The sequence below is a fragment of the Hermetia illucens genome, chromosome 2 (assembly GCF_905115235.1).
Source record: "Hermetia illucens chromosome 2, iHerIll2.2.curated.20191125, whole genome shotgun sequence".
NCBI classification, from domain to species: domain Eukaryota; kingdom Metazoa; phylum Arthropoda; class Insecta; order Diptera; family Stratiomyidae; genus Hermetia; species Hermetia illucens.
The window spans coordinates 137,078,198-137,105,630 of NC_051850.1; the positions used below are offsets into that span (position 1 = coordinate 137,078,198).

The 27,433-nt window shown below is 40.6% G+C and overlaps 1 protein-coding gene across 2 annotated transcripts; it reads right to left on the reverse strand.

Annotated features, from left to right (window-relative positions):
- Positions 1 to 1,940: 1,940 nt before the first annotated feature.
- LOC119649360 (gamma-glutamyl hydrolase A-like) lies at positions 1,941 to 26,393 on the reverse strand. Of its 2 annotated transcripts, XM_038051474.1 has the most exons (7): positions 25,761 to 26,393; positions 7,998 to 8,048; positions 7,624 to 7,853; positions 7,449 to 7,558; positions 2,800 to 2,897; positions 2,418 to 2,713; positions 2,085 to 2,186 (listed from the first exon to the last, which is right to left on the reverse strand). In XM_038051474.1, the coding sequence occupies exons 1-7, from the start codon at positions 26,003 to 26,005 to the stop codon at positions 2,164 to 2,166; spliced, it is 1,053 nt and encodes a 350-aa protein (XP_037907402.1). In that variant the 5' UTR covers positions 26,006 to 26,393; the 3' UTR covers positions 2,085 to 2,163. The 2 variants fall into 2 exon arrangements, with proteins under 2 accessions (XP_037907401.1, XP_037907402.1); XM_038051473.1 differs by having other exon boundaries at positions 1,941 to 2,713; positions 25,761 to 26,392.
- Positions 26,394 to 27,433: the final 1,040 nt, after the last annotated feature.

The window sequence follows — 27,433 nt, forward strand, 5'->3', positions numbered from 1 at the left end:
AGATTTCAAGAGACAGGCTCAAACCAGCGTACTTGCTACGAGACCCCGGAGTACCACACCAACGCAGCATGGCATGGTAGAAGCATTGGGGGCATACATGTGGCGACACTACTAATTCAACCTTTAGTCGTTACAGTCACTAGTTTTCACTCATGCAATATATTAAGGAAAACACTAGCATCATCAAAGGAGCCAGGTGCCATTAGACGGAAAAATATAAAAACGCAGGAGAAAATCAGACCGGCGTCAGTTTTGTTTTAACCTTTCTGTGAAAGAATTAATGTATAATAAGCAAACTTAAATTTAAATAAAAATTGTTTTATTTTAATACCTGTATGCCTACGAGAATGGAATGCAGTTAACATAGCAAGGCGCATAGAGTATAAACAAATCGGGGAACCGGAAGCTGGTCGCCTCCGGTATGAAAGGTTTTGTTTACTTCTTCTGTGAGTATATTTGAGTGTAGAACTATCCCATTTGTACGTAGCCCGTTAAGAATATGCATTTAGCATGTCAGATTTAAGACTTCGGGTTGTATATTTATACGGTAAAGACAACTTTGAGCTACTGAAATTTTGTTAGTAATAGTCTGGCGCTGCAGGATTCGCAGCATTCGAAATTTTTTTGCGAATGCGAGCAGATAGATGGCGCGCCGAACTCTCCACTTTTTAGAACTCGCCAGGGGTGTGGAGGACTAGCAGTGAGAAGGTGCCGTTGGTTGGGACAGGAAAAGACCGCATGGAGATAAGCCGCTCTCTTCTGTCTTGACCACCGGCAAGTACGCACAGCACGCTTTTCGAACAAAAATTCATCGATTATCCGAATCGAAGTATCCTTTTAATGTGTAGTGGTTTTATAAAATCAAGTTCAATTAAAATTAGTAACTAGCTAAATTCGGTGTATCGTTTTATTTAAACCAAAGAAAAAACAGACGTAGAACTCAATTGAAATTGTTTAACAATTGATCCCAACTATAACCAAACAGACAACGTGAAACTTTGTTCTGCCTAGCATTAACCGTAAAGGTTCATGGAAGATATTTTGGAAACAACGGTTAAAATAGTATGATTTTGATCAAACTTGCAGATAATATGCTTCATATTATATTTTATACTACTATCAACTTTTATAACTCTGAGACAAACTAAAGGGGGGTTTTATTCAATTTTCCCTAAAATATGGTATTATACTATTATTAACTTAATTTGTACAGATATCGATATGGAGAGTATTTTGAGGCCTGGGCACCATATAGAGGCAGCTTCCTGACTTTTTCCAGATTTTTCGGTTGAGTAGTTTCTGAGAATGGGTCCGTTAAAGAAATCATCACAAATCTCAAAACTAAGACCGGCTTCGAAAAGTACTAATTAAGACCTTTCATTTGATACCCCACATGACTATATTTGGTGAAAAAAAATTTTGCACCCCCCTTTTACATGTATGAGGACTCCCCCCTAAATCTCAACGTAGACGGATATCAATCACTGCATGTCTGGGGTCCACAGTTCCCACCTTCACACAACACCTGCAAACAAAACCTTAAAAAGCAGGAGGGGATGGTTGAGAGGACACATTTGCTAGTGCAGAAGATAAGACTAGAGTTAGCCAAAGTCCTTCCGCGATGCAAAATTCTGCAATAGTTTCTTGGAGAAGTATGCAGGCTTCTGAAAGGTCACTACAGTGAACATCTGGACTGTTTTAAAGCGACAGCTACTGGGACGGATGTCGGGTCGACACAGCAATAACTCTTTTGGATTTTTTGAGCGGAATATCAAAATTAATCTATGCAGCCGTAGGCCCTCTAAAGATTTGGCGCTTGGGTTTCGCCACCACTCAGATAATAGTGAATTATCATTAGTACTTTTTTGTCGATGTTGGGATCCCCTTCAGTGGATCGGTGCCCCTAATTTGTTATACCTTGAAAAATTAAAGAAGATTACGGTTGAAAATGTACATTTTGTTTATTTGAACACACATAAAAGCATATCTCACACTTTAGTCTTCATGAACACTCTGACAAAAAGTCTCAAAATCCTAGTTAAATATATAAATATCAAAGTGGATTCGTCCTGGCCTATGTTTTCACCTCCTTTTTTGCCAAAAAAAGGAACACAAATACTGTTAATATAAAATACTGATATCCTTCATCGAAGTCTCCTTTTATTACACCAAATTCGTTAACAATCCTGCAACGTAAATATTTCTCGTATTTTACTGGCCATAATATTGTAAAAAAAATTAAAAAGAGTATTTTCCAGGAAGCCTCAAAAAAGATAGGTACCCGACCCTTTGTACTCATGCAAACTGTGTAATAATATAGAGAAAGTTCGTGCAGGAAGCATTGGGTTAGATGTCTATCAGAAGAAAGTTAGTGACAATCGTGATAAGGAGTAAACTCGGGACTGTGACGGACGCACCAGATTGTTTAGTGAAAAGTTTAACAGGTTCCTCTGGATTCATCGGAAAAAAATACATTTGGTAGAACGACGATTTTCCTTTCCCTGTGAATGTTGGTGAGTAATTCTGGATCAGCGAGTCCATCATTTCTGTTTCATTTCCAAATTTATTGGGATTTTTACGACATTCACTGACGAAGAAGTCGGCGAAGTATTGTGAGATCAGGATTGCTTCTGGGCTGTGCGGATATACCCTGGATACTCCCCATTCGTAAATGTTTTTCTCCGGATGGAACTGAATGCCGTAGAAGGGGTACCTGAAAGGGTATTCAATTTAGAATTTCGGATTTTAAAATTTGAATTTGGATGTAAAAGGTAATTCAACGAAATCGATTTAACTTACCTCTTATGCTCTACTGAAGATATGAATTCGAAACCATTGTAATCCTTATTGGTGGAAAGTACAGTCCAGTCGCGGTCATAGCCCAGTTTTCTAAAAGTCTGGGGTGTAGTGAAGGAAAATATTATTAGATTATGTCAAGCTTAAAAAAGAGTGGAAAAACAGACTTCAAAAAATTGTGGTGAAATATTAGGGAAATTTGATTTATGGCCTAGAAAAAAGACGGTTCCGGGGGCGTCGATATTCCATGACTGCACTGCCTTGGTGGCAGATTATTTGGCCACTTTTGCGTCTATTATTAGAAGAAGTTTGGAAAAAGAGATGTCTTTAAGGAACACCCTTTGCGTCAAAGGTTAGACATTCATCGGCTCACACTGGCTAGATCACACATGGTTGGAGTGCATCACTGGAATTAGTGCTGGACCCATTTGGTGGAATTTGCAGAAATATGCACAGATAGGAAACCAAACAGAGGAGCTATGCCCGAATACGGAGAAATCATCTTTCGCTCTGCTCCGAGGCAAAATAATAAGGTTCTCTAAATTTATAAAAGACAATGTCCACCAAGCGGTTAGAAACATAGGACCATCAGGGTTTAGTATAACAGCCTCAAATGATACAAAATAAGCAAATTTGACCCAGGCGACGCTACCGAAGTCTTCTCAAAACTTGAAGCATGAGAAAGTCGAAAAGGGAAGTAGAGAGTGAGCGAACGATTTTTTCGCACTCTTATAGGACATTAAAATTTAAAAAGGTCTTCAGATACGTTGTTGCTAGACTGCCAAACTCTATGGGCATAGTAACATCCTAGATGAGGTACCTCCGGAAATCTGGACGTTCCCCACGGACTATGCCACACACAAGCTGAACTTAACGAGGAACTATGCTGATGACTTTCCAACCAGTACAGAGTGGAAGATCGGTGGCGTGTTGCAAGGCTATGACACAGTATTCTTTACCAACGGATCAAAGATGCTTTGTGGAGTTGGCGCGGAAGTTTTCTTGAATACAAACATTGTTCCGAGTCACATGGTCTCCTAAGTTTCTCCAGTGTATTCCAGGCGGAAATACTAGCGATACTGGAAGCTTATCGATGGCTGGGGCATGGTTCGAGCCCCAAGCGTAACATAGCCATTTTGAACGACAGCCAAGCGGCCATTAACGCTTTGTACTTAGCAAGTCGCCGTTCCTCCAGGCTGGGGGGGCAGTGCAGAAACGCATTGAGCAGTCTGGGCGGCACGCTCAAGGGCACCCTCCTCTGTGTTTCCGATCATAGGAATATAAATGGGAATGAGCGGACTGACGCACTGGCTATGTGAGGCTCTGCTCTTGGCAATTGTTCGGCGGGCAAAGTTTGCGTCCCGCTGGCGACTCAAGGGCGAAATCTATCCACACTACTTAGCAGCCGCGGACCTCAGATGGCGAAAGCTCACCACCTGTGCCAAGTCAAGGAGGATTTGGCACGTTTATAACAAAATCCGATGCGAGAGCTCTTTCGCCAGACGTTTGCAAATGCATACAAGGTTATGGCGGACTGCATGGGGCATTGGCCCATAGGGGACCCTGCCACCAGCAGAAGAGGCGGAAACCTTCAGGAACTTCCTTTGCGATTGTCCAGCTCTAGCTAGATCCAGGCTACGGGTACTGGGTGAACCAGTGATCTCAGTAAGATGCGGGCTGGCTCTGAGCATCTGAGACGGCAGGCTGCTAATTGGGCTCCTCAAAGCGGCCACTGATACCTACCTACCTACCCCCGGAAAATTGAAAACTGAACAAAGTAGCTAAAATTTTGGCAACAGTGGCGATGACTTTAATGATCATAAGGGAGGTGAAGCTCCCTCCGGACCGCGGAAGAATCGACCGAGGTTGCTACAAAGAGAAAAGTGAGACACAATAGAAGAATATGGTCTGAATTGATTATTATCTTGAAAAAGATAGTATGGCATACACCGATATTTTAAGTAAGACCTAATTGATGGCTATTGGACAAAATCTCGAGTGATTTAGGCGTTCTTAAAAAAAGACTAAATGTCGGAGTTGAGAAACTTTCCGGGCAAGACAGTTGAGAATTTCCTCTGCAAGATGGAAAAGTCTTTACGGAAAAAGCATCAAATAGGGGTCATACCATGTATAGTTAAGTTACGAGAAAGGAAAAAACTGGAAAACAATTCGAATCATTCGATTTGCAACTAGGAGATTTAGGGAGGCGAGGAGAAGTACGCAAACTGGAATTAGTAGTTTGTCGGTTAAAGCAGGGTCTAAACTGCTGGTAGTTAGGAAAGTAAAAATTTGCTGGGTCATCTGCCGACTTAGAGGGCAGGTGTCCCGCAAGCGGTGTTTCGGATATCGAATTTAGCCACGTATGATAGGTAAGAAGGTGTAGAAATCTTGCAGGAGAAGGTTATATGGTAGGGTTCAAGGAATGCAAAGCTCACTCTGAACGTATGTTCTACAAGGGGGAAGAGGACGCCAATTGTTAACGCATCGCAAGCAGCAGCAGATTAGAAGAAATATTTAGGAGAACCTTGGACGCAATGAAAAAATAAGACTGATTCAAATCAGCAACCTCAGCAATTGCGAGGCAGTGCAGGACTTATTCTCACAGAGCATCTATAAGAAGGGAATCGAGTTGCCTTATCACAACAATCAAAGCGGGGTCAAAAATGTAACTGCCAAGGTGGCAATGTAGGCATGTGGAAATCAAATCATCCAGGAGATGATGGAGTTTCCAGACGTCGAATTCGGCAGGGAAAAATAGCTGACATTTGCACATATGATTGTTGTGCTGCACCAAATGCCACGATGACACAATACGAATATTTGAGGTAGGCTTAAGTAGGCACCAATAGGTGAGAATAATTCAAGGATCTTTGGGCAAAGACGGGCCAAAACCCCTGGGAAACAGCGAGCAAGGCTGTGGTGAAGAAAATGGGAAGACGAACATAACTTCTTCTTCTCGCTATGATGACAGCGCTCCTCGTTAGCTATTTTTACCATACCTTCGGGAAATAATAAAACTACTGGTTTAGATGTCGTCCCAAACAGAGCCTCTAATCTCGTTGCAAAGACAGACTCGAGTGGTTCATCAGCGTATTTGAGGCATGCATGGTAGAAGGAGCTTTTCCCGCTTGATGGAAGAGGCAGAAAATAAATTGCTACCGAGATCCAATAACCGACTGGGAGATCCATTGACATAGCCTACTTCTTATAGACACGATATGAAAAATGCCTGAGAGAGCCATTTATAATGACGTTGGTCTATTATAGGATATAGGAATGGCCTATTGGAGCGACAGAATGGTTTTGACAAGCTCGACGTCATAGATGCAATTCTGAAGCTGGCACGTGACACGATGCTGTTCAATAAATGCTGTGCCGTGCTAATGTTAGCTGTCAAAAATGCGTGAATTTCAGCCAGCTGGGAATGGATACACTTAAGCAGATATTTCTGGTCATTTGAGTAAGCAACTCGTAAGTTATCTCTCAGAAAAGACAATTTGGTATAATCTGGATGAGGGGCTCAAGCAGTGCATCGTCATAGAGCTCACTACTGGGTCCTCTTTTGTGGAATGCATAATTAGAACCTTATCTTTCCTGTGTCGAAGTAGACTATGATAATTGGTTACTGGAGCTGGAGACGGTCGATTTTTAATTAACGTAACAAAAGATGGAGGCGGTCGGGGCGGGCTTGGTCGTTACACCATCGCTCTAAAGTTCGTTATCAAGTATCTGGCAGTGATGATTGATGTGAAGGTTCATTTCAAGGGACACCCGGGCTATGCCTGTGAGAAAGCGGCAAATGCTAACGAATCGCTAGTACAAATGATGCCTTATAATGGATACTCAATATAGAGTCGTAAATTATTTGTGAAGGGAGTGGTTTGCTCTTTGCTGCACATGACTTAATACCTAGTGGTGCTCAGGCGATGCAGCCTGTGTTATTGCGGGAATGGTCAGAATGGTCCTTCTGGCAAGTGAGGGGCGGGAGAAAGGATGAATGACTCTACTAGACAGAATACAAAATGCCGAAGAGCCGCAAGACGGGAATGACTGAAAAATTGGCAACAACGGATGATTCGCAGAGGGGATGTTGGAACCTCATACTAGTTCCCTGTATTTAGAAGTGGATTGACCAATGACACGGTAAAATTAACTAGAACTTTTCATAATTCCTGTTACGGCATGTTGAGTACAAGAAGTATTTACATCGATTCAGGTTGGATGATTCTTCCTTTTGTCTTGAATGTGGTTGTACGCTTGAAGCTCCAGAGAATTTCATGGTATACTGACAGTGATTTGACTCTCAGAAGAAAAGCTTTGAAAATTCTCTGAAAGCTAGCCTAAGCCCGCAGGACATCGTTGAGAAAATACTGAAGTCATGCGGGCATATTAAAATATATTCTAATGTTGTCTTTGGGTATCAGTACCCGGTTTGAAGAAAATTTTACGTGGAACTCAAGGAGCGCTAGCTGGTTAGGTTACAGGTAGAGTTTCGCAGAAGAGCTGTAAGTAATAAGACGACAAGAAGACTATCAGAAAAGGTTAATTCTGACGGGCTACCCCGATTTCCTAGCTACCAGATTAGAGCCCCTACCCTACCAATTAAGAACTGAATAAACTAGATACAAGGATTATTATTTATGATACTTCACCTTTTCAGTTGTGCAAAACATATGCCAATTGTAAGTAACGTTCTTTGTGCTCAATATAGAAAGCACATCTGATGACGCGTTGGAGAAAAGTTTACTATCAGTTCTTGCGACTGAAATATAAGTAAAATTGATATTTAAAATATTCAATTCGAATATCTTTAGTACGAATACATACCTTTTTTAAGTTCCAATGGTATTATTTGTCCCTGCGAGCTACAACTTTCCCTGTGTTCCTGGTTATTTTTGTCAACGTATAACATCAATTCGAATCCAAGGCATGTTCCCCAAACAGGCATATAGACACCATTTTTGTTCATATCAACCGCGATATCGTAAATTATTCGCCCAGCGTCAGCATAACCCCCTGTCTCATTGAACCAGGTAGCACCTCCTGGTAGCAGAACGCTAGTATGAGAGGATAGTATTGTTTTGTTAGAAAAGGAAGCACAAGTAAATAATAGAACCAGAATAAACTCATGTTTGTCAGGGCAATTGCATATGATATCGTCCTCGGAGGAGGATATGAAATACAAAGATAGAGTTCCTTACCCATTGATTTTGTTCATCAAATTTTCATAATATTCGCGTTCTTTTCCAATCCTGAAAGAAAAATAAAAAATGTTGATTTCTGAAGTGCTAAATCTTCAATAAATTACGATTATTCGAATGAGATTTATGTACTTTTTGTTTTATAAGAGCATATACGATGAAATCTTTTCTTAGAAATTGTTACAGGATTGGTGTTAGTAAAAGCTTGTACATATCTCCGGGGGCTTTACAGATTCGTCGCAGGAACCCTCAACAAATACCTGGGTAATGCATGCTCATCTAATACCCGTAGCTCTACTAACAAATCCCACTCTATCTCCACGCTGGTGAGCCGTGGACAGTGTAGACCAATCATGGTTGATAGCGGATTGTTGACGCCGTAAAAAAGGTTCAGTTCGGATCAGAAATACAACCGAGAAAAGACTACGAGTTTGGAATGTGAAACCTGCGCTTCCTGTTCAGAACTGGCGCTCTTCGACCACTCATCGAACAGTTTAAAAAAAACTAAGATATATGTCACTGTGGTCCAGAAAACGAAATTATAATACTAGGCAATGAGATATTTGATTCTTGAACGCACATATTTTTTAAAAGTGGAAAGAACGTGGACCTCGCGAATTCGGCATAGCTGTTTTCATTCATAAGAATTTTGCCTCAGTAATATGCGACTCTTTAGTCGCCTTGAGCCTCTTGAACGACGTGAAGATAGTATTCGATGGCTTCGATGCAAAGATAGGAAAGGAATTGGCCCACAGTGGAACTACTGGGGCCATAATCTCAACGATATAACTAACGACTTTTTTTCTTCACCGCAAAGTCCGTCAGAGGGGGGCCTCATCATATACATACATCGAAGAAGCCTCGACGTGCGTTCATACCGCAGGACAAAGTGCCATTGAGGGTACTGTCTGGTCAGAGCGAAATATCAATACCGAATAGCAAATAATGGGAGCAGGAGGCTCATCCCAGCAATCATGTTCTATATTGAAAGGCTCCAGGACGAAGAAATAGCATCCAAATAAGTCGAAGTTGGCTAAGGTAAACCTGTAGCCGTACCATTGGATCGAAGCCTTCCTGAGAAAAACACAGTAGAAAAGCCGGAACTACAGCTTTTTAGAGGACAATATGAAGCAGATATGGATGCTACGGAAGATGCAAGTAGCCCCTATTGTAACTTCTGAAATAGGATGACCTCTGATGGTGCCTTTGTACCTTCTCTTATAATGTGTTCAGTCTGTAGTGGGTTTTGTTCATGAACTTGTGCTCATTTAAGCGCGAAAGTGCCGTCATAGTAATCAATTTTTACGCAGCAATAAAAGTCATTATTACTATGCCGTGCGCTATTTGATATTGCGTTCAGTTCATATTCATATTTAAGGGGGTCAAAATGAATTTTGAATCCTTAAGCCTGTAGGTTAACTTCTATCCCCCCTTTATTTTTTCTTCAACCAACAAGTTAATTCTTTAATTAGTCCATCGAACGTAAAACTGTTATTGGTGCTCCTTCTCTTGTGCTAACCCTTTTGCCAATCTTCCTTGAAGCTGAAGTCTCCCAGTTGTTCAGTCAGCAAAATCGCGCTAAGAGATCAAACTGAAATCGTTAGAGAATTCAAAGACTTCTCGAAAAATTATAAGAAGGATGAAGAAACCCGTAGGGCTATTTGGTGGGAACACTCAGAAGACTCGGCAAGTATATTGCGAGATATTTCTTGAATCATCAGAAGTTTATGCGAACAATGCCAGCAGATGATTGGTACCCATAAGTAGATAGCGTCGAAATTTATCTCTATCTTAAAGAATCAGGTATAATGAATGGTTGGATCATCATCAAAGAAAAAAGTCATCTTTAGTAGACAAAGTTGGAAGGAAGCCGGACAGTTAGCCGTCGTCTGCCAAGAATTCCCCAAATAATGCCCGACTTTTCATCGCATATAGTAGAGAGTGGCACCAATTTATTGACATGTTCAGTATACAATAATCGACCTTAAGGGTTCGAAAAGGAAGCGATAGCCTTCCTTCAGCTAAATAGTGCGCACTATGAAGAGGCAGTAATCATTCCTGAGGACCGGTTTGCGGACACCAGACAAAGGCAAGATAGTATCCAGGCGCAATCATTGACATTCAGTTGGACTGAAGGTCTCCAAATAACGTGATGATAATCTACACCACAACCCGTAACTGGATTACAAAGTTTGAGGTACGCGACTCAACGTTGGGATCCTATTATGACACGCGTTCTGATGGAGACTTCCGACAGTGGAAATATCTGGGCATTGCTTTCAAAAAGATGCCAACTACTGGCTAAGCGCAAGTCGTGTGTTGCGCTATCAAAATCCACAAGGACAACATTGGCTATTTACCAGGAAATGCAAGGGTAAAATGCTTTACCTCGAGTGCAACAGGAATCACCGTACGATACGACACTTTAAAAGAAACAGCAATGCGAACATGGTTAAAATTAAGATTTTTATGGAGTCCTGCTGAATTCAGCTTTCATCAAAGTTTGTGTTGACGGATTTTACTTGCTTTAGTTGTTTCAGGATGCCGAACAGCCTTTATTACATTGAAAGTCGTTAGCAAATAAGTCCTAGAAGATACTTGCTTTGATAAGTGGAACTGGCACCATATACTGAACAACCATTAGGAAGTTTGTCTGCGTAAACATATCGTCAAATTTCCAGTCTAATGTCAAACTAATGGATGAAGCAAATATAATGAACTCATTGATGACCCTGCTTTTGAAGATCGGAGATATGCAAGTCGAAATGAACTTCTAGCTCGCAGCTAATTCCAAGTCTAATGTCAAATTAGAAATCAACTTGATCCTAGGAGCGGAGGTTTTCGAGGAGATAATTAAACAAGATTTGAGAAAGAGCATTTTAGTCCAGGAAACGAAACTAGGCTCGATTCTGTGGGATAAGGTGTGTGCCTGGTATCAAAGCATTCATATCTAGCATCTCCATAGCAGATTTCAGAAAGACACTTCAGCGTTTCTTCGACTCTGAGGGAATCCCCTTAAAAAGACGAATGTAAAGCTAGCTTCCTGGAAACATTTGTTCGGGATGCCAACGATAGATTCCCTGTAACACTATACTCTTCAAGGCATTAGCGCTTTTAGGGAATTCTAAAATTAAGACGATCGCTCGTTTTAACGAGTTGAAAAGAAGGGTTTAAACTACTCAATTGAGCAGAATAATCCTAGCCTTTTGAGCGACATTGCAGAGGAATCTAAGTACATGGGTTTACACGGTGTCGTGCAAAGAGTCTACGATTACCGACCTTGGTCTAATATGGAACCCTACGAAAAATGATTTTTGCTTGAAAATGATGAAGTACGATCGGCTAAGGAAGCTGACAAGGAGATGCCTTATATTAAGTATTGCCAGATTAGGGGCCCGTTTTAATAGTTGACGCCAATGACGATTACAGCAAAAAATCTGATGCAGAAAATTTGGGACCGAGGAATTGGTTGGGATGAAATTTCTGCGAACGAAATTCTGGTAGGTGGCAAAGTTCGCTGAAATCACAACCGGGACCACTTGGATCTTCAATAGTTTCCATGTGGATCTTGGATCTTCTATAGTTTTCATATCCTACCGTTGGCCAAGGGGACTGCAGTTCCGCATTTTTTCTTATTCTTTTTCAATTATATTTCGGTCCAACGCAGTACACTCAGTCTTTCTGAAGAAGCAGAACTAAATCGGGCATATTATAATCAACATTGTTTTCGTTGGTAATGGTGTGGTCCCATGGTACTTTGACTCCATCATTCTCCAGGATCCCTTACAGGGTATACTTACAATGAAGATAGTAGTTTATCATTACTTTATACTTCAACGGAAGGTTTTGATGGAGAATCTTGGAGACAGAGTTATGAGAGAGAGAGAGTTATATTTGGGAAAACCACTCAATTGAAGACTAAATTTGACAGAGAGCTGACTTTTTACAAAAAGCATGAAGGATTGAGGTGCCCTCTATGTCATAGAAAAAGAAACAGGACGCTCTGATTTTTTATCTACGTGTAACAGTGACCACGCTCTTATGTAACAGACTGTATGGCTCTGCGTATGTTTGAAGAGAGAGAGAGGCATAGCCTCTGAGTAATCAGACCGTCGTGACCCATTGTACAAGACTACACCATCTAAAGAAAAATCCTAGATACGTTTATATATCACAGAATTACCGGTAGTGGATATGATGCTATCCATTGGTGCATCCAAAGATCGAGCATTCACATAGAAAATACTCTACGAATTTCACTTCCTCATTATAGGATGGATACGTATCATCTGGTATAATTCCTATTTTGAACATATGCCCAGCTAGTATATTACGGCCAGTCGGAATGCACATAATACTCCTGCAAGTCTTCCTGCTTTTAAATAGAATAAACTTTGCAGTATGTTTGGTTAGTTTCTGACAAATGTCATTATGGGAAGCTCTTTCCTAGCATTAGCCTATGCTACTAATGCTCTAATTGCTGGTTTTCGTTCCCGTATGCCAGAAATAGAACCCTCTTTTGTTGACCAGGCACCGACAGTACTTCCACCGTATTGAATTTAGAAATAGAGTCCAACCGGTTTCTATATACCTGAACGATTTTCCACGCGATCAAAGGACTACTTAAAGCACTCAGTGCAAATTGACTATGGCCGCTCGCTAATCGCCCAGATTGCCGTCCTTACGATCAGATAATGTTTAGCCAGAAAACTTCAGTATATCTCGCCACGCATCCTTCTGGTGTGCGTCATTTTCATTTCAGGCTAACTTCATTTTTTCTACTGCGCAGATGTATGAGGATCTGAGAAGCGGAAGGCATTGTAAAAACTGTATTCAGTTCTCCCAATATCTCTCGCAATGCTCTGTGCCCCTACTTTAGCTGTTTCTCCATACATCTAAACTAATTATTGTATGAGCTGCTCTCATTGCAATACTTTGAATATACCTATATATCCAAGGGTTGCAAATTGGGTTCATAAGCTGTGGGAGCTCGTTTCATTTTTACCTCTAAATGTTTATCCCAAAGAAGCTTTTTATCTAGAGTGATTCCCAGATATTTCATTTCTTCGTGGAGTTGAAGGGTTGTATCATTACTTTCTGGAAAGCGACGAGCGGAAGAGATTGGACTTGTATTGACAACAGAATAACGCATAGTCGATCACTATACTCTACAGAAGTGCCGACAGTACACCTCCTTGGAGCCAGTTTTTCGTTGCTTCTGTAGTTAGTTTATCGATGAATATCGACTTCAGCACAAAGCAATTTCTGCATAGAACTCCTATTTAAAGTATCATCGGTACCGTGCTCTCTGGTGGCACCACAAGGTTTTTGGAACAGCGCACAGTCAAAGGACCCTTCAATATCCAGGAACACCCGCACCGTGTACTAACATTTCAGAGCTGCGTCCTCTATCTTTGAAACCAAAGAGTGAAGAACAGATATACAGAATTTTCCACGATGGTAACCGAAGTTCTGCGGGTGTGGTTTGCCAGGTTTTGGGACGAAGACTACTTAAACCTTCTGCCAAGAGGTAAGCACGTATCCCAGAGCAGGAAATACTAGAAAAATATTTCTAAGTAGTCGTTCTGGGTGCTCTATACTTGCCTTTAGTACCGCTATCCATGCCAAGTGCTTTGAAATGTTCAAAGGGCACTCTAACAACTCTCATTTTTATATTAGTAACCGCAATTTAAAAGAGGCTATGAGTTTTGGACGCAGTAACCAACCAATTATCCAAGTTTCTATAAACGGCAGTGGTGATGTTGTTAACAGACCAAGTAAATTATAGTTCTAGGATAATTGACCCAGCCTCTGGGAGAATCTCAACACATACTGTGAATGTGACTTGGAATATGGTCAAGGCGTGATTATAAATTAAGTTAGTATCCTCAGTAACTGAGCTTCTCCTAATTACTGGACTCATGTAGTGCCTTCGAGTTGTTTCTCTTAATAACCTGGTTAAGCGATGACTCCACACTGAGTTACAACTTCCTTTTTGCGTACTTAGGAGAATAGTTTGATTAAAATCCACTATGATTTCGTATTGGTAGACAATATTCTGTTCAGGAGCATGACTTAGTTCCACAAAGTGAGTCAGGAACAGGTGATGGAGTTAAAAACCGTATCTTGAGGAATTCTGTTCTAAATCTGTGGTATGGTAGATGGCGCGCCAAATTATATGACGTGCAAGTCTTCAGTCCCTGGCCGTTGAGAGCATCACCGTTAAAACGTCTAACGGGGAAGAACTTTTCTATTATTGACTGTCCGGTACAGATTTTTTTGATTCTCTGGTTCTATATATAGCAAACAAGCCAATATCTTCGATTTCGTTCTGGAAGAAGTAGTTAGTCCTGCATTGGAGCTAGAATATTGTGTTGTCTATAGTTGCCTTCAGAGATAGGGAAGGGATTAGTTGAAATACAGTATAATTTCATTACAATTCACCCGATAGGCGTGGCCATTTCAGTTACGAATTTTTTACGGAGGTTTACTCATTCAGAAAGGAAAACCAAGTTGGAAAACCGAAAGCTGAACGCTTCAGATATGAAACGTTTTGTGTATTGCTTATGCAATATAAGCATACTTGGGTGCGCATATGTTTCTATAATAGTTCGTAATGCATGCATTTAGTTTGTCAGGCCATTCAATTTAGTATGATACTGACAGTCGAAGTTGAGAACGCAAAGAATTTGCACAAAAGTGACAACTTTGACTTATTATAACTTTGTTAGTAATAGTGCAATTTGCACTAAACCTGGTGGTATTATGCTCTATAGTATAGCCTTCATTTCTGCATTATTGATTTTAGGAGAAAGTTAAGGGGATTCTCCGTCAATTTCTAAAAAATGTACTTATAATGAAAGCGGTAATATACTATTATATTAATAATAATAATAATCGTTGAAGCAACAATCAATATTGGATCAAGGCATTGAATTGTGTTAGAGCACTTCATTCAAGACCGTAACGGTACACTACAGTACACTGTAGGAGGCAATGTGGTCATCATTGCACCCGCCCGAGATTATTATCCTGATTTGACTCGGGTACTCATTCACAGCTGAGTCGACTGGTATCCCACGTCAAATTCCGATACAAATCCCACTGCCACCAGTAAGATTTGAACCGCGACCTTCCGTAAGACAACCTTGTGCTCTAACCACTCAGCTGTTCAGACACAAATACTATTATTAACTTTAATTAAACAGGTATTGCATATGGAAAGCCTTTTACGATCAAGATACCAAGTCGGGTTGGGTAGTTTCTCAAAACGGGTCCTTGAAATAATTGTCCCATTTTGGATCCCTGCACTCCTCCCCTACGCAATCAATCTCAAAACTAATATCGGTTTCGGAGTATTAATGGAGACCATTCATTTGATATCCCACACAACACCCGCTGAAAATGTTTCACTCCCCTTTGCATGTATGGTGCCCCCTTAAATTCAACGAGGAACTAGGTTTCTCACTGCATGCAATGGAATTCACAGGTGCAAACTTTCTACTAAATGTTGTTTCTGAGATAACAGGTGTGACATACGTTTAGACAGACAGTAAATTGATTCCAATAAGGTTTTTGTTTTACACAAAATCTTTAGAAGGTAGAAACAGTGTTGGTATTTAAATCACGCTTTGCAACGGATATTTTGGATATCAATTAATCTTTGATAAAAAGTTCTCATTCACATTATATTGAACATCTTCGTAGATGCGTAGCAATGGACTATTTTCATGGTTCTTCAGAACACACGATATGTTTTATCTTAATTGCCTTCATTTAGCAGGGGATTCCCATTTCATTCAGAAACTCAGTCCGGAGTAAAGCAACGCTGTTTGATGGAAAGGTAGTTTCCTGAGTCCAACAATCTTTATTCCCCCGATCTCAAAACATTCACATCCGTATCGCTGGAATGCACACTCAAACCGGAAGAAATTCCCTCCGATGTTCAGTCATCGACATTAGCATCTCTGATATCCGTTACATGAGTTAGTTTTCCGATGCAAGATAGTTTGTTTTGAATTTAATGTTTATTATTAGTACATATTAGCCTTTCTATGACGTAAATTCTAATTGCTTTACGAGTAATTAATGCAACAATTATTTTTTGTCCCCCATAATCTATTTGCATCTTGTTGAGTAATAACATCCATTTTCGTTTCTCATAGTGAAATTCCAGGGAGAGTTGCATGCAAATGAAAATATTGTGGTCTATTTTCATGGAACAGGTATTTCACATAGTTTCATGTTACGGTGATAATCTTTTTTTTAATATACTGTGCAACAAATTATAGTGATTTTTCTCATCCTGTTATCTTTTTTGCATCGTCGCCGCAGCTTGCTTCCTAGGGTCAAATTGTGCTCTCTACAAAGTATTCAGATACCCATTAAGCAAATTCCTTATATACGAGTAAAATTTATCTTAATCAATTTGAAAGATAATTTGTTAGATTCTCATGGTTAGCGTCATTCATTCGAAAAAACGTTGATGGTGATAAATTCAAACAATGCTGAATCTGATATCTGGCTTTCTGTCGCCTTTGTGACGATTAACAAAGAACGATTTGATCGCATGGGGTACAGGTGATAATGAAAGGCTATGTTAATGAAGACAGGATTACCGAAATACATAAAATAAATCCCCGAATCTAAATGGAACGATAAGAAAAGATGCATTTATTTATTCTATTTTGAGGCTAACGATTGACGTAATTAGCGCCATGAAATATTTGAATATTTAATATGCGGAACTTTTGATTGAAGTTGTGAAAACGGGAAATATTAACAAATAAATAAAGTGGTGTAAATTATTAGGGATAATTCATTCCTTTTAGAAGCAAGTATCTTAATGAATCTAGTGAAGAAAACTAGGACCAACTAAGTTAGTTTAGGTGGCATCTTTGCTTGCTAATGACTGCGGATTTTAGTACGCTTGTTCTGAGGTAAGAACATTGTGAATGCAACTTTTGTTCACCTGTCCAGTACAGTAAACAGGAAGTCTTGAGTTTATTTGGGGCAAACTAGTGAGACTAAGAGGAAACCTAATTTTTTTCAGGTAGTATCATTGGGCCAAAACGTAGCCGATTAATCTAACAAATTTTCCACCACTAATCGTATTCTATAAATGTTATAATAAGTAACAGAAGGCTTTCTATTGGACGTTCGAATAAATATTTACAAACATTGTTCTTGAAGCTGAAAATCTTAGTAGATCTTAGAATCCACCATGTTCATGTCAATAGAATATTTTCCTGATTAAACTTCCTGATGAATGAAGATGGGTGTCTCTACGATAAGACATTGGGAAATTTATAGCAGAATGGCAAGTGAGATGGGACGAGCCACAAACTGGTTGCTGAAAATACCGCATCATTCCGTACATTCGAAGATGGATTGGACTAAGCCACGGGATTTAAACTACAAGCTAACACAGTTTTTGATGAACCGAACCGCTTAGGCAGAAATAATTCCGAAGAGGGAAGGAAAGGGAAAGAGCTAAGTTGTACTCTTAATTTATTTTCGGTTTTTTTCGATAGATGACGGTTTATGTTTTGTGTCGCTGTTGGTCACACATACCTGTCATTTTGTTTAGTTGTTGTCGAGTTTCGAAACTGCTTCGACGTTTTCCCAAAAAGTTCCTCCAGCAAGTTTTATTGCGTGTCAACAATGTCGGCGTACGTACCGAATTTCGGGCATATGCGCCATGCTTTGCTTTTCATGTTTAATCAAGGAAAAAAGTGTCCGAGAGCCACTGTGCACTTGTGGAAGTTTATGGCGATCGTGCATTAACACTTCGAACAGTGGTTTCGACAATTCAAAAGTGGAGATTTCGACCTGAACGACGCCGCACGGTCCAGCAAGCGAAAATCGTTTGATGACGCCAAATTGCAAGCATTATTAGATGAAGACAATAAGCAAACGCAACGACAGCTTGCAGATACGTTGGGAGTTCAACAGCAAGCAATTTCGAAACGTCTGCGAGCCATGGGAAAAATTAAGAACTGTGGAAAGGGGGGCCGCATGAACTGACCGAGAAACGAAAGTCGTTCGCGACACGCTGAAAAAACTCAAGTGGGAGGCCCTTAACTATGCGGCTTACTCACCACCTCTTTGCCTCGTTGGGCCACGCACTTTCTGGGAAGCGCTACGACTCGTACAAAAATTTGCGGAAATGGCCTCCAAAGACAATAAATTTTACTGGCGTGGTATTCACAAATTACCAGAAAGGTGGGAAAAATGTGTAGAAAGCGATGGAAAATATTTCGAATAAAATAACTATAACGGTTCCCTTGGAATTATGTGTTTTATTTTCAAAAGAACCGAAAATTATTAGGAGTACATCTGTACGAAAAGCCGCCGTTAGAACTAATCCAGCTCCGGGATGCGTTGGAGCAGTCCCGTGGGGCGAGTGGAAGGCAAGAGCCAGCCAGAGAGTTAACCGATTTCAATAAGGTTTTATTTTCCAGTACCAGGATAATCCAGTCCGATCTGGGAGGCAACCACTTGACCAGAACTGTGAACAGAGGCACGCCCCAGGGTGGTGCTATCTCACCGGTGCTCTGGTTAATAGTAATGGACAAAATTTTACGTACTTTAGACAGCAGCGGGGTGAAGGTGGTGGCGTATGCCGACGACTTGGTGATATTAGTATCAGGGATGTTTCTGTCCATTATGAGCGACATCATGGAAGGAGCGTTGCGAAAGGTGTGGGCCGCAAGATGTGGACTCAGCATAAACCAAACCAAAACGCAACTGATGCTATTCACCACCAAGACAAGGATACCTGAATTCCATCTACCACGGCTGAATGAACAAAGATTGGTTCTTTCCTCTAATGTGAAGTATCTGGGTGTAATCCTGGATCCTAAGCTAAATTGGAGGTTGAACATAGAACTGAGGGTTAAGAAGGCCTGTATAGCCTTCTATGCCTGTAAGAGAACCTTTGCCAAGAAATGGGGTCTCCGGCCGAGGATGGTTCTCTGGATGTACACCGCTGTAGTGCGTCCGATCCTGACGTACGGTTCTATTGTATGGTGGCAGGCTTTGAAGAAGAAATACAATAGAACGAAGCTTAATAGGATTCAAAGAACCGCGTGTGCAGGTGCTACGGGGGCCCTGCAGTCTTGCCCAGCAGATGCTCTCAATGTACTCCTGCATCTCCTCCCCCTTGACCTCCACATCAAATATGTTGCAGCGTGCAGTGCCGTCAGACTACGTGAGTCCGGATGCTGGGCAGCGAAGTCCTACGGCCACAGCAACATTCTAGATGAAATACCTCGAGAAATCTGGGCATCCCCCACGGACTATGTCACACGCAAGCTGAACTTCACGAGAAACTTTGCTGTGGACCTTCCAACCAGGGCAAAGTGGAAGACCGGCGGCGTGTTGCAAGACTATGACACGGTATTCTTTACGGACGGATCAAAGATGGCCTATGGAGTCGGCGCGGGGGTTTTCTCGAATACACACGGTGTATCCAAGTCGTATGGTCTCCCAGGTTTCACCAGTGTATTCCAGGCGGAAGTACTGGCGATATTGGAAGTCTGTCGATGGCTGGAGCGTGATTCGAGCCCCAAGCGTAACATAGCCATTCTGACCGACAGCCAAGCGGCTATCAAGGCCTTGTACTCAACGACGACATCTTCCCGGTTGGTGGGGCAGTGCAGAGACACGCTCAACCATCTGGGCGGCACGCTCAAGATCACTCTCCTCTGGGTTCCCGGGCATAGGAACATAGAAGGGAATGAGCGGGCTGACGGATTGGCCAGGCAAGGCTCTGCTCTTGGCAGTCGCTCGGGGAACACAGTCGGTGTTCCGCTGGTGGCTGTCGGGGGCCGAGTCTACTCGCACTACCTAGCAGCCGCGGGCCTAAGATGGCGAAGGCTTACAAGCTGTGCCAAATCAAGGAGAATTTGGCCCACTTATAACATAGCCCGATCACGAGAGCTCCTGTGCCAAACGCGTGCAAATGCATTCAAGATTACGGCGGTCTGCACGGGGCACTGGCCCATAGGGGACCATGCTGCTAGGCTCGGCTTACCCTACAACTCGCATTGCCGAAGCTGCGGAGAAGGAAGGGAAACCCTCATGCACTTTCTCTGCGATTGCCCGGCTCTGGCTCGAGTCAGGCAGCGTACACTGGGTAAACCATTCTTTGGGGACCTCAGTGAGATTTCTAGTTACAGGGTCGGAGAGCTGCTTTCCTTCGTGAATGCTACGGGCTGGCTCTGAAGATCCGAGCCAGCTGGACTCCGCTTCCCTGTTCCTATAACAACAGTCACGGTCTTAGGAGTTTGTGGCATCAAAACGGCGCACCAAAGCGCTAATTGGGCTCCTCGGAGCGGCCACTGATACCTACCTACCTACGATGATTATGATTTCATGATTACATGATTCCAATCGTAATCATTGCCTGTGATTATAATTACAATCGCGTAATCATAAAATCACCCTCATTTTTAAGGTTTTGTGTAAAACAAAACCTTATTAAAATCGATTCAATGTCTGTCTGTCTGTCACACGCTTTTTTCTCCAAAACGGCTAAACCGACCCGAACGAAATTTGGTGGACAGATGGGAACTATGAAATCCCACGCGTAGAGCGAGTGGCATAAATTTAGGTGGAGTTTAAAGGGGGGCTCCCCATACATACAAAGGGGGGATTCAAAAATTTTTTTCACCGGATATAGTTGTGTAGGGTATCAAATGAAAGGTCTCGGCTTGTACTTTCCGAAACTGACATTAGTTTTGCCATAAATTGCAAAGTGCGTGAGTAAGGAGTCAAAATGTACGCACTTGAAGTGAGACAGGACTCATTTTCGGAAACTACCCAACCTAAAAATTCGAAAAAAATCAGGGTGGTGCGCCTAAATGAAATCTAGGCCTCAAAATATGTCCCATTCCGATATCTGCTCAAATAAACTTACTAATAGTATATTACTACTTTTTAGAAATTTACTGAAAAACCCCCCTTAAATTCATCCTAGGACTTTGGAATTTCGTAGAGGACAATATTCTGTGTACACTTGCAAAATTTCGTAGAAATCTGGCAATTGACGCCAAAGTTATAGCAGTTCAAACTTAGCAATTTCGCGCGATTTTACCGCTTCCAAAGCCATGCAAATCAGATGCTGACGTCATAATTACCCGGAATAATTGACATTCGCGTGGAATATTAAAGTCGCATTTATGAAGAATCTATTTATTTGCAGCACTTTTTAAGGTTTTGTGTAAAACACTTATGTGCAATCTAATCTTCGAGAGATGTCCCATTTCGGTATCTGCTCAAAAAATTTACTAATAGTATATTATCAACTTTTAGAAATTGACTAAAAAACTCCCCTTAAGTTCATTCTAAGCGTACTAAATTTTGTACCGACATAGAGGACAGCTTCGTGGATACACATACCAGTTTCATGAAAATCCAACTATTATTGGGAAAGTTATAGCAGTTCAAACTTATCAATTTCGTGCTAATTAACAGCATCCTAAGCCATACAAATAAGATGCTGACGTTATAATTAACGAGAATAATTGAAATTCGAGTAAAATATTAAAATTCCATTCAAGAAGAATCTAATTCTCCCTAGCCCTTTTTAAGGTTTTGTGTAAACACAAAACCTTATTTATATTTGATGTTGGTTAAATTGTTGGCATTTGCTAATAATATTAAACTCAGAGTGTGAAGCGTGTGAGGTTGACTATTTCAATACAGGGCTTTCCATCAAATGATTTATTTAAATTACTTTCTAAAAAATAGATGCCAATAGAATTTTTAACTATGTGACACGGAACTGTCAAGCTCATCGCTCCTCACATCTTCTTCAGCCTTCAGTTCACAAGCGGGATCGGCTCGTCGTGATCGGTTTCGTCATTTTATTTTATCAAATGCCTGATCAGGATGTAATCGTGAGACCTTCAAATCCCCATCCAGTGTATCATGCGACCATTGTTTTGGCCGGTTTTTTGGTTGCTTACCATTGACTTTGATGTTCTGACCAATACTGGTTGTTGAATTCTCGTTAGCGTGAATTACGTGACCACACCATCGAAAACGCCTCTCTTGCAGTTTTCCCACGATCAGTGCAAACCCATATCGAACGCGGATATTCTCATTTCAGACGTGATCAAAACGTGTCACGCCACCAGCGCAATGCAACATTTTCGTCCCCATTACCGCAAGACGCCGTTCATTGCCCTTTATAGCCAACACCCAAACTATAGAGAGTGACAGACGGACGACATTGCAGTAAATTTTAGATTTGGGACGTCCGCTGATACATCGATCACAAAGAACACTAGTTGCGGAATGTCACTTCATCCAGGTGGCGTTAATGCTTGAAACATTTCATTACGCAGTTCTCCATTGGCTGGTAGCATTGACTCGAGATATTTAAATCGCTCAGTTCTTTCAATGGCAGTAATCTGCCCCTCCAGATATTTAAATCGCTGAGTTCTGCCAATGGCGGTAACCTGCCCAGAACTGAGCGATTTAAATACCTCGGGTCAATGCTATAAGCCAATGGAGAACTACGTTATGCTCCTCACATAGGGAAACACAAAACCTTTTATACCTGAAGCGTGAAGCTTCCGGTTTCCCGACTTGTTGATTATAATGGCAATGATAATCGTAATCATAATCATGATTTTGCCCAACTCTGCCTTTAGATCACTTGGATCTCTTCTTGGTTTCTTTTTTATTAAGGTTTTGTGTAAAGCAAAATCGGTTTACTGTATGCCTGTCTGTCTGTTTTTTTTTTTACGTTGGAAGGTGGAAAGGTTCAAAACCTATCGCTGGCTCCTGCCATACGGTTATTGAGACTTTTACTCACTAAAACCACCTCTTTCTCCTTCGCTTACCCCGCGAGACTGCCATTTCGGTATTACATCGCGGGGCAGGATCAGTTATGAACTGCGGTTTATGTCGTTATTTGTAACTTTCCTCCTAAGTTCCTCCCTCCTCAGCAGATTGTGGATCGCCTTCATTAATTTTTCCACCGCCCTCCAAGATGTTTCAGAGGCTAGCATGTGCTCCACGATATTCTCGGTTGTCAGCCGTGCCTCGGCGTTAGTTTTCGCCTCGGCTCTATGTGCGGCGAACTGCGGGTAGTTAAAAACAACATGCTCCGCATCTTCCGGAATCATAACGCATGTCCAGCAATATGGGGAGTCATCACGCCCGAAGCGATAAATGTATGCACGGTACCCTTCGTGTCCGCTGGACATCTGGAATAATCCTGTGTGTCCAGCGTCCTTTAGGTGAATCATCCCATCTTTTCTGCCATTCCAAAATAGATTCACTTCGTGCCAATTGCCGACGGTTCGTATAGGACTCGCCGATTGCATATGATGGGTTATATGGAGCTGCGATTTTTCTACTGTTTGCTTCCTCCTTCAAAGATGGTGCCCAGACTGGAGCTGCATAAAGCAAGATGGAGCAAACAACACTCGAGATCAGGAGCCGGCAGCTTTACCTAGCACACTGGGTAGTTGCAACTTTAAAATTCCGTCATACATTATTATCTACAGGAGAGGTCCGAGGACTGATTCTTGTGGAACCCCGCAGGTTGCTGTATCGGTCTTAGGTCTATCGTCCGAATCGTCACACAATATTCTCACCCGGAGAAATTCCATGACTATGTGCACCAGATATTTAGGAGCGCCCAATTTGCCTTAAGCCGCAATTATTTTGCTCCATTTTGCCGTATTAAAGGCATTCTTACGTCGAGAGTAACTACCGCGTAAGGTTTATTGGCCTCCATTTTTTCCGCAATTTCCGTCATCGTCCTGATGGTCTTGCCTTTCGGAATTCGAACTGCCTGTCTGAGAAACCACCCTCCTTTTCTGTGATTGGTACAAGCCTATTGAAGATCACTCGTTCGAAATTGCGTCTGTCTTTCTGTCGGACACACGCATTTTTCTCGGAGACTGTAGCAGCGATTGACACCAAATTTGGTGGAAAGGTGGGAACTTTGAATGCTCACGCATACAGTGAATTACATCCTTTTACGTTGAACTTAAGGGGGTTTCCCATAAATGCAAAAGAGGATGTAAATTTTATTTTCACCAAATATAGTCATGTGGTGTATCAAATGAAAACTCTAAGTTGGTACTTTCCGAAGCTGGTCTTAGTTTTGACATTTGTTGGAAAGGCGGGGAGTACGGGGGGTTGAAAGTAGTCATTTATTTAACGGGGCCATTCTCAGAAACTGCCCAACCGAAAAATCTGAAATAAATCAGGAGGCTGCCACTATATGGTACCTGGGTTCCTAAATACCTTCCATACCGATATCTGTTTAAAATATAGTTAATAATAGTATATTACTATAATTTTTAGTAATTGTTATAGTTATAATAGGTCAAAGCTGTTTCTTCTTTGCAAATTCAAGACTATGAATGTCCATATCACCCGAAAGTGGGTACTCTCACATAATATATGCATATATTACATGGTACGTACTAATAAATACACAAAACCTTTCGTACCTGAAGCGTCCAGCTTCCGGTTTCCCGACTTATTTGTTTGGGAGTCAGCTAAAAGTAAATTTAATGATAATCGTTAGATGCTTATTCCTGCTTAATTTGGTGAGGAATTACTTGTACAAATATATAGTATAATACCTTCCTGTGCTTATTATCATGAGCTTTCCACTTTCAATAATAAATCTTTATTAATACAAAGTGAATTAATTTTCGTGTCACCATCTCGTGATGCTTATTTAGTTAAAATATATTTACCATCAAATTGAGGAGCTATCATTCCTTGGATTCAATTTGTGCTTATAACAAAAGCAATTATAGACGGTTTAGCTAGGGAATCTGTTTCGAAAATATGAGATAAGATACAATCAAGTGACGAATGGTTTCTATGGTTTCACTTTGTTATCTTTTTCTCAATCATTAATTTATAGAATTTGAAGTAATTGATAGACTTTGAGTAAGAAATTTGTAGTTGTATACACATACGAGTATATATTCAACTTTGATAGTAAAAATGCTTTTAAATTTCCGATCAAACCATGTATCTAAGGCAATTTCTTAGAAATCAATGGCGATAATTTGTTATTATCTAAGCAATTGGATATTGATTCAACTAGAATTCGAAGAAGCAAAAAGTAAAAAGTTGATCAATTTCAGACTTTGGTAATTAGATTGAAATATTATCATAATTTTCGCAAGATGGTTTTTGTTGAAATTTTCAATCTTGTCGAGTGATTTACGCAAGAACCGTATAAATTTTTATTCCAACAGATTTATAACCACATTTTCAACTAGTCGCAAACAACATCAAAGTAAATTTCCTGAGAATGTTTTCATGTTTATATGTTCACCGCATTTATACCCCGCAGAGAAGAAATTTAATTCCCAGATAAAAAGTAAATGGCTATGCTTTTTGATACTCCATAAGTTAGCTCAATAAAGTAGGGTAACCTGTGCTTTCGATAATTTAAAACAAACAACTACCAAGGAAATGCGAGCATTGCTTATCGATGGCACCCTAGGTTCATGTTTGCGGAGTGCTGATAGCCTCTAGATTACAAGTGCATTGTAGAGATTCAGTTTGATTGCTATTGTAATTAGTACATACAGTGAGTAGATATTTGAGATAATTTGTTGTCCTGCAGGCAAATGCAACGAAAGTTAATGCTGGAGACAATTGTATAGTAAATAGTTATCTATGTTAGTAATGCATATAAGATTAACACTTTTCACTAGTTTATTTCGACCTCGGTAGGGAGTATCTATCTATAACTCTTTGTCAACATACCATATCGGAACAGCTCTTGCTCCAGCACCTTCGACAAATTTGATATAAGAAGCTGCTATATAACTTTCTTGGTCGCCTGGAAAATTCCTTTTAATCGCGGGTGATACTTCGAGCGACAGGACACCAATGATAGGCTCATTATTTTGAAATGATTCAACTACTTCCGCTCTTTTCACAACACTCTTACACTCACTTGTTGACCACCAAACACTGAACAAAACCGCGATTATGAGCCGTAGATACATTTTGTCTCAACGAGCGGATGAGGTGGTAAAACAGATACTAATTCACTAGCGAACTATGGAAAAGAGACTGAATAAAGTAACTAGACAGACAACAAAATTATATATACATGCGGGGTCGGTTGGCCGCTCTACTGGCGGTCACTTGCCGTGGTTATCACAATGTGATGTAGCACGCGAATACGATTCGGGGAGGTGGTTTAAACTCATTTGAAAGTTTGCATTATTTTAAACCCCATATATCTAGAGAGGGCCAATACGAAACGGTCTTGGCGAATTGAGTGTTCATTTGCGGATTGTATAAGTTATTTTAGAGCTCTCATACTCGCAAATGAGTTTATTTTTAGTTTCAGGGCAAAAGTGTGACTTATGCTTGTTTAACTTCTTAATGAATGCGACCAAAGTTTAAATGATAATGAAATTAGCTCATGTTCAACAGAATTCCAAAGATAAATATATTTCTGTTTTGGACCGATAAGGGGTTAGACTTATCACATAATTTTGAAATCAAAAAATTATCAAAATATGGCAACAAGATTTTGCACGGAAGAATGGAAGAACAGGTTCCCGAAGTGCAGAATATGCGGAAAAGAAAAAAAGAATTGCGGAAACAAACCAAAATAAAAATGGAAATATCTTTTTCGATTCACTCTTAAATATTTGACCGTATAATAAATAAATTATGTAAATATTGATATAGCATATATCAAGTGAATCCAAACATTAATCTCAGATTGTAGATTTCCCCATCAGTAAGGAAGATTGGAAGTGTGGCCGGTTTTGATTCCGGGGCTTTTCTTTATCAGTGACGCAAAGTTTAGAATCAATTATCTCCAAGCGGGTTGTGTTTTCAAGTGGGTACGTCTGCTATTGGGTTCTTAACAGATTGGAATCAGTTACGTCTGCTCAGATATACGTTTTTACGCTATCATATGGGTGAATTAACGAATCTTTGTTTCTTTAGGAATAGTTTTGTTTTTGACTGATAAATATTTGCATAGTCATTGATTTTAGTCATTGAAAAGGTACTTAAGGCTCGTTTTGGGTGTTTACCGATAAGAAGTTTAGTATTAGCGTTTTAATTAATCTCACATAGCGTGAGAAGTAGATAATACTGTCTGCTTTGAAATATAGTTTGTAGTGATTGAATGATTGATGGTCTTATCAGGCCAATCACGCCAGTTAGAAGATTTCCTTATAATGAGGATATCCGACACCCGGAACGTATATTGTACTGCTATGCGTTAGAAAATAATGATATATATGGCAAGATCTGGGGTTCAAATCCGAGGCACGCGGTGAGATCGTGTTTTTTTCAACGCATTCTACTTTTTAAATGCGTTTTTCTCGAAACTGCATGTTGAAAATCGGTTGCCACCATAGCCAAAATTCTATCAAACGAAATTCATTGGAATTTTCACAACCGATTCA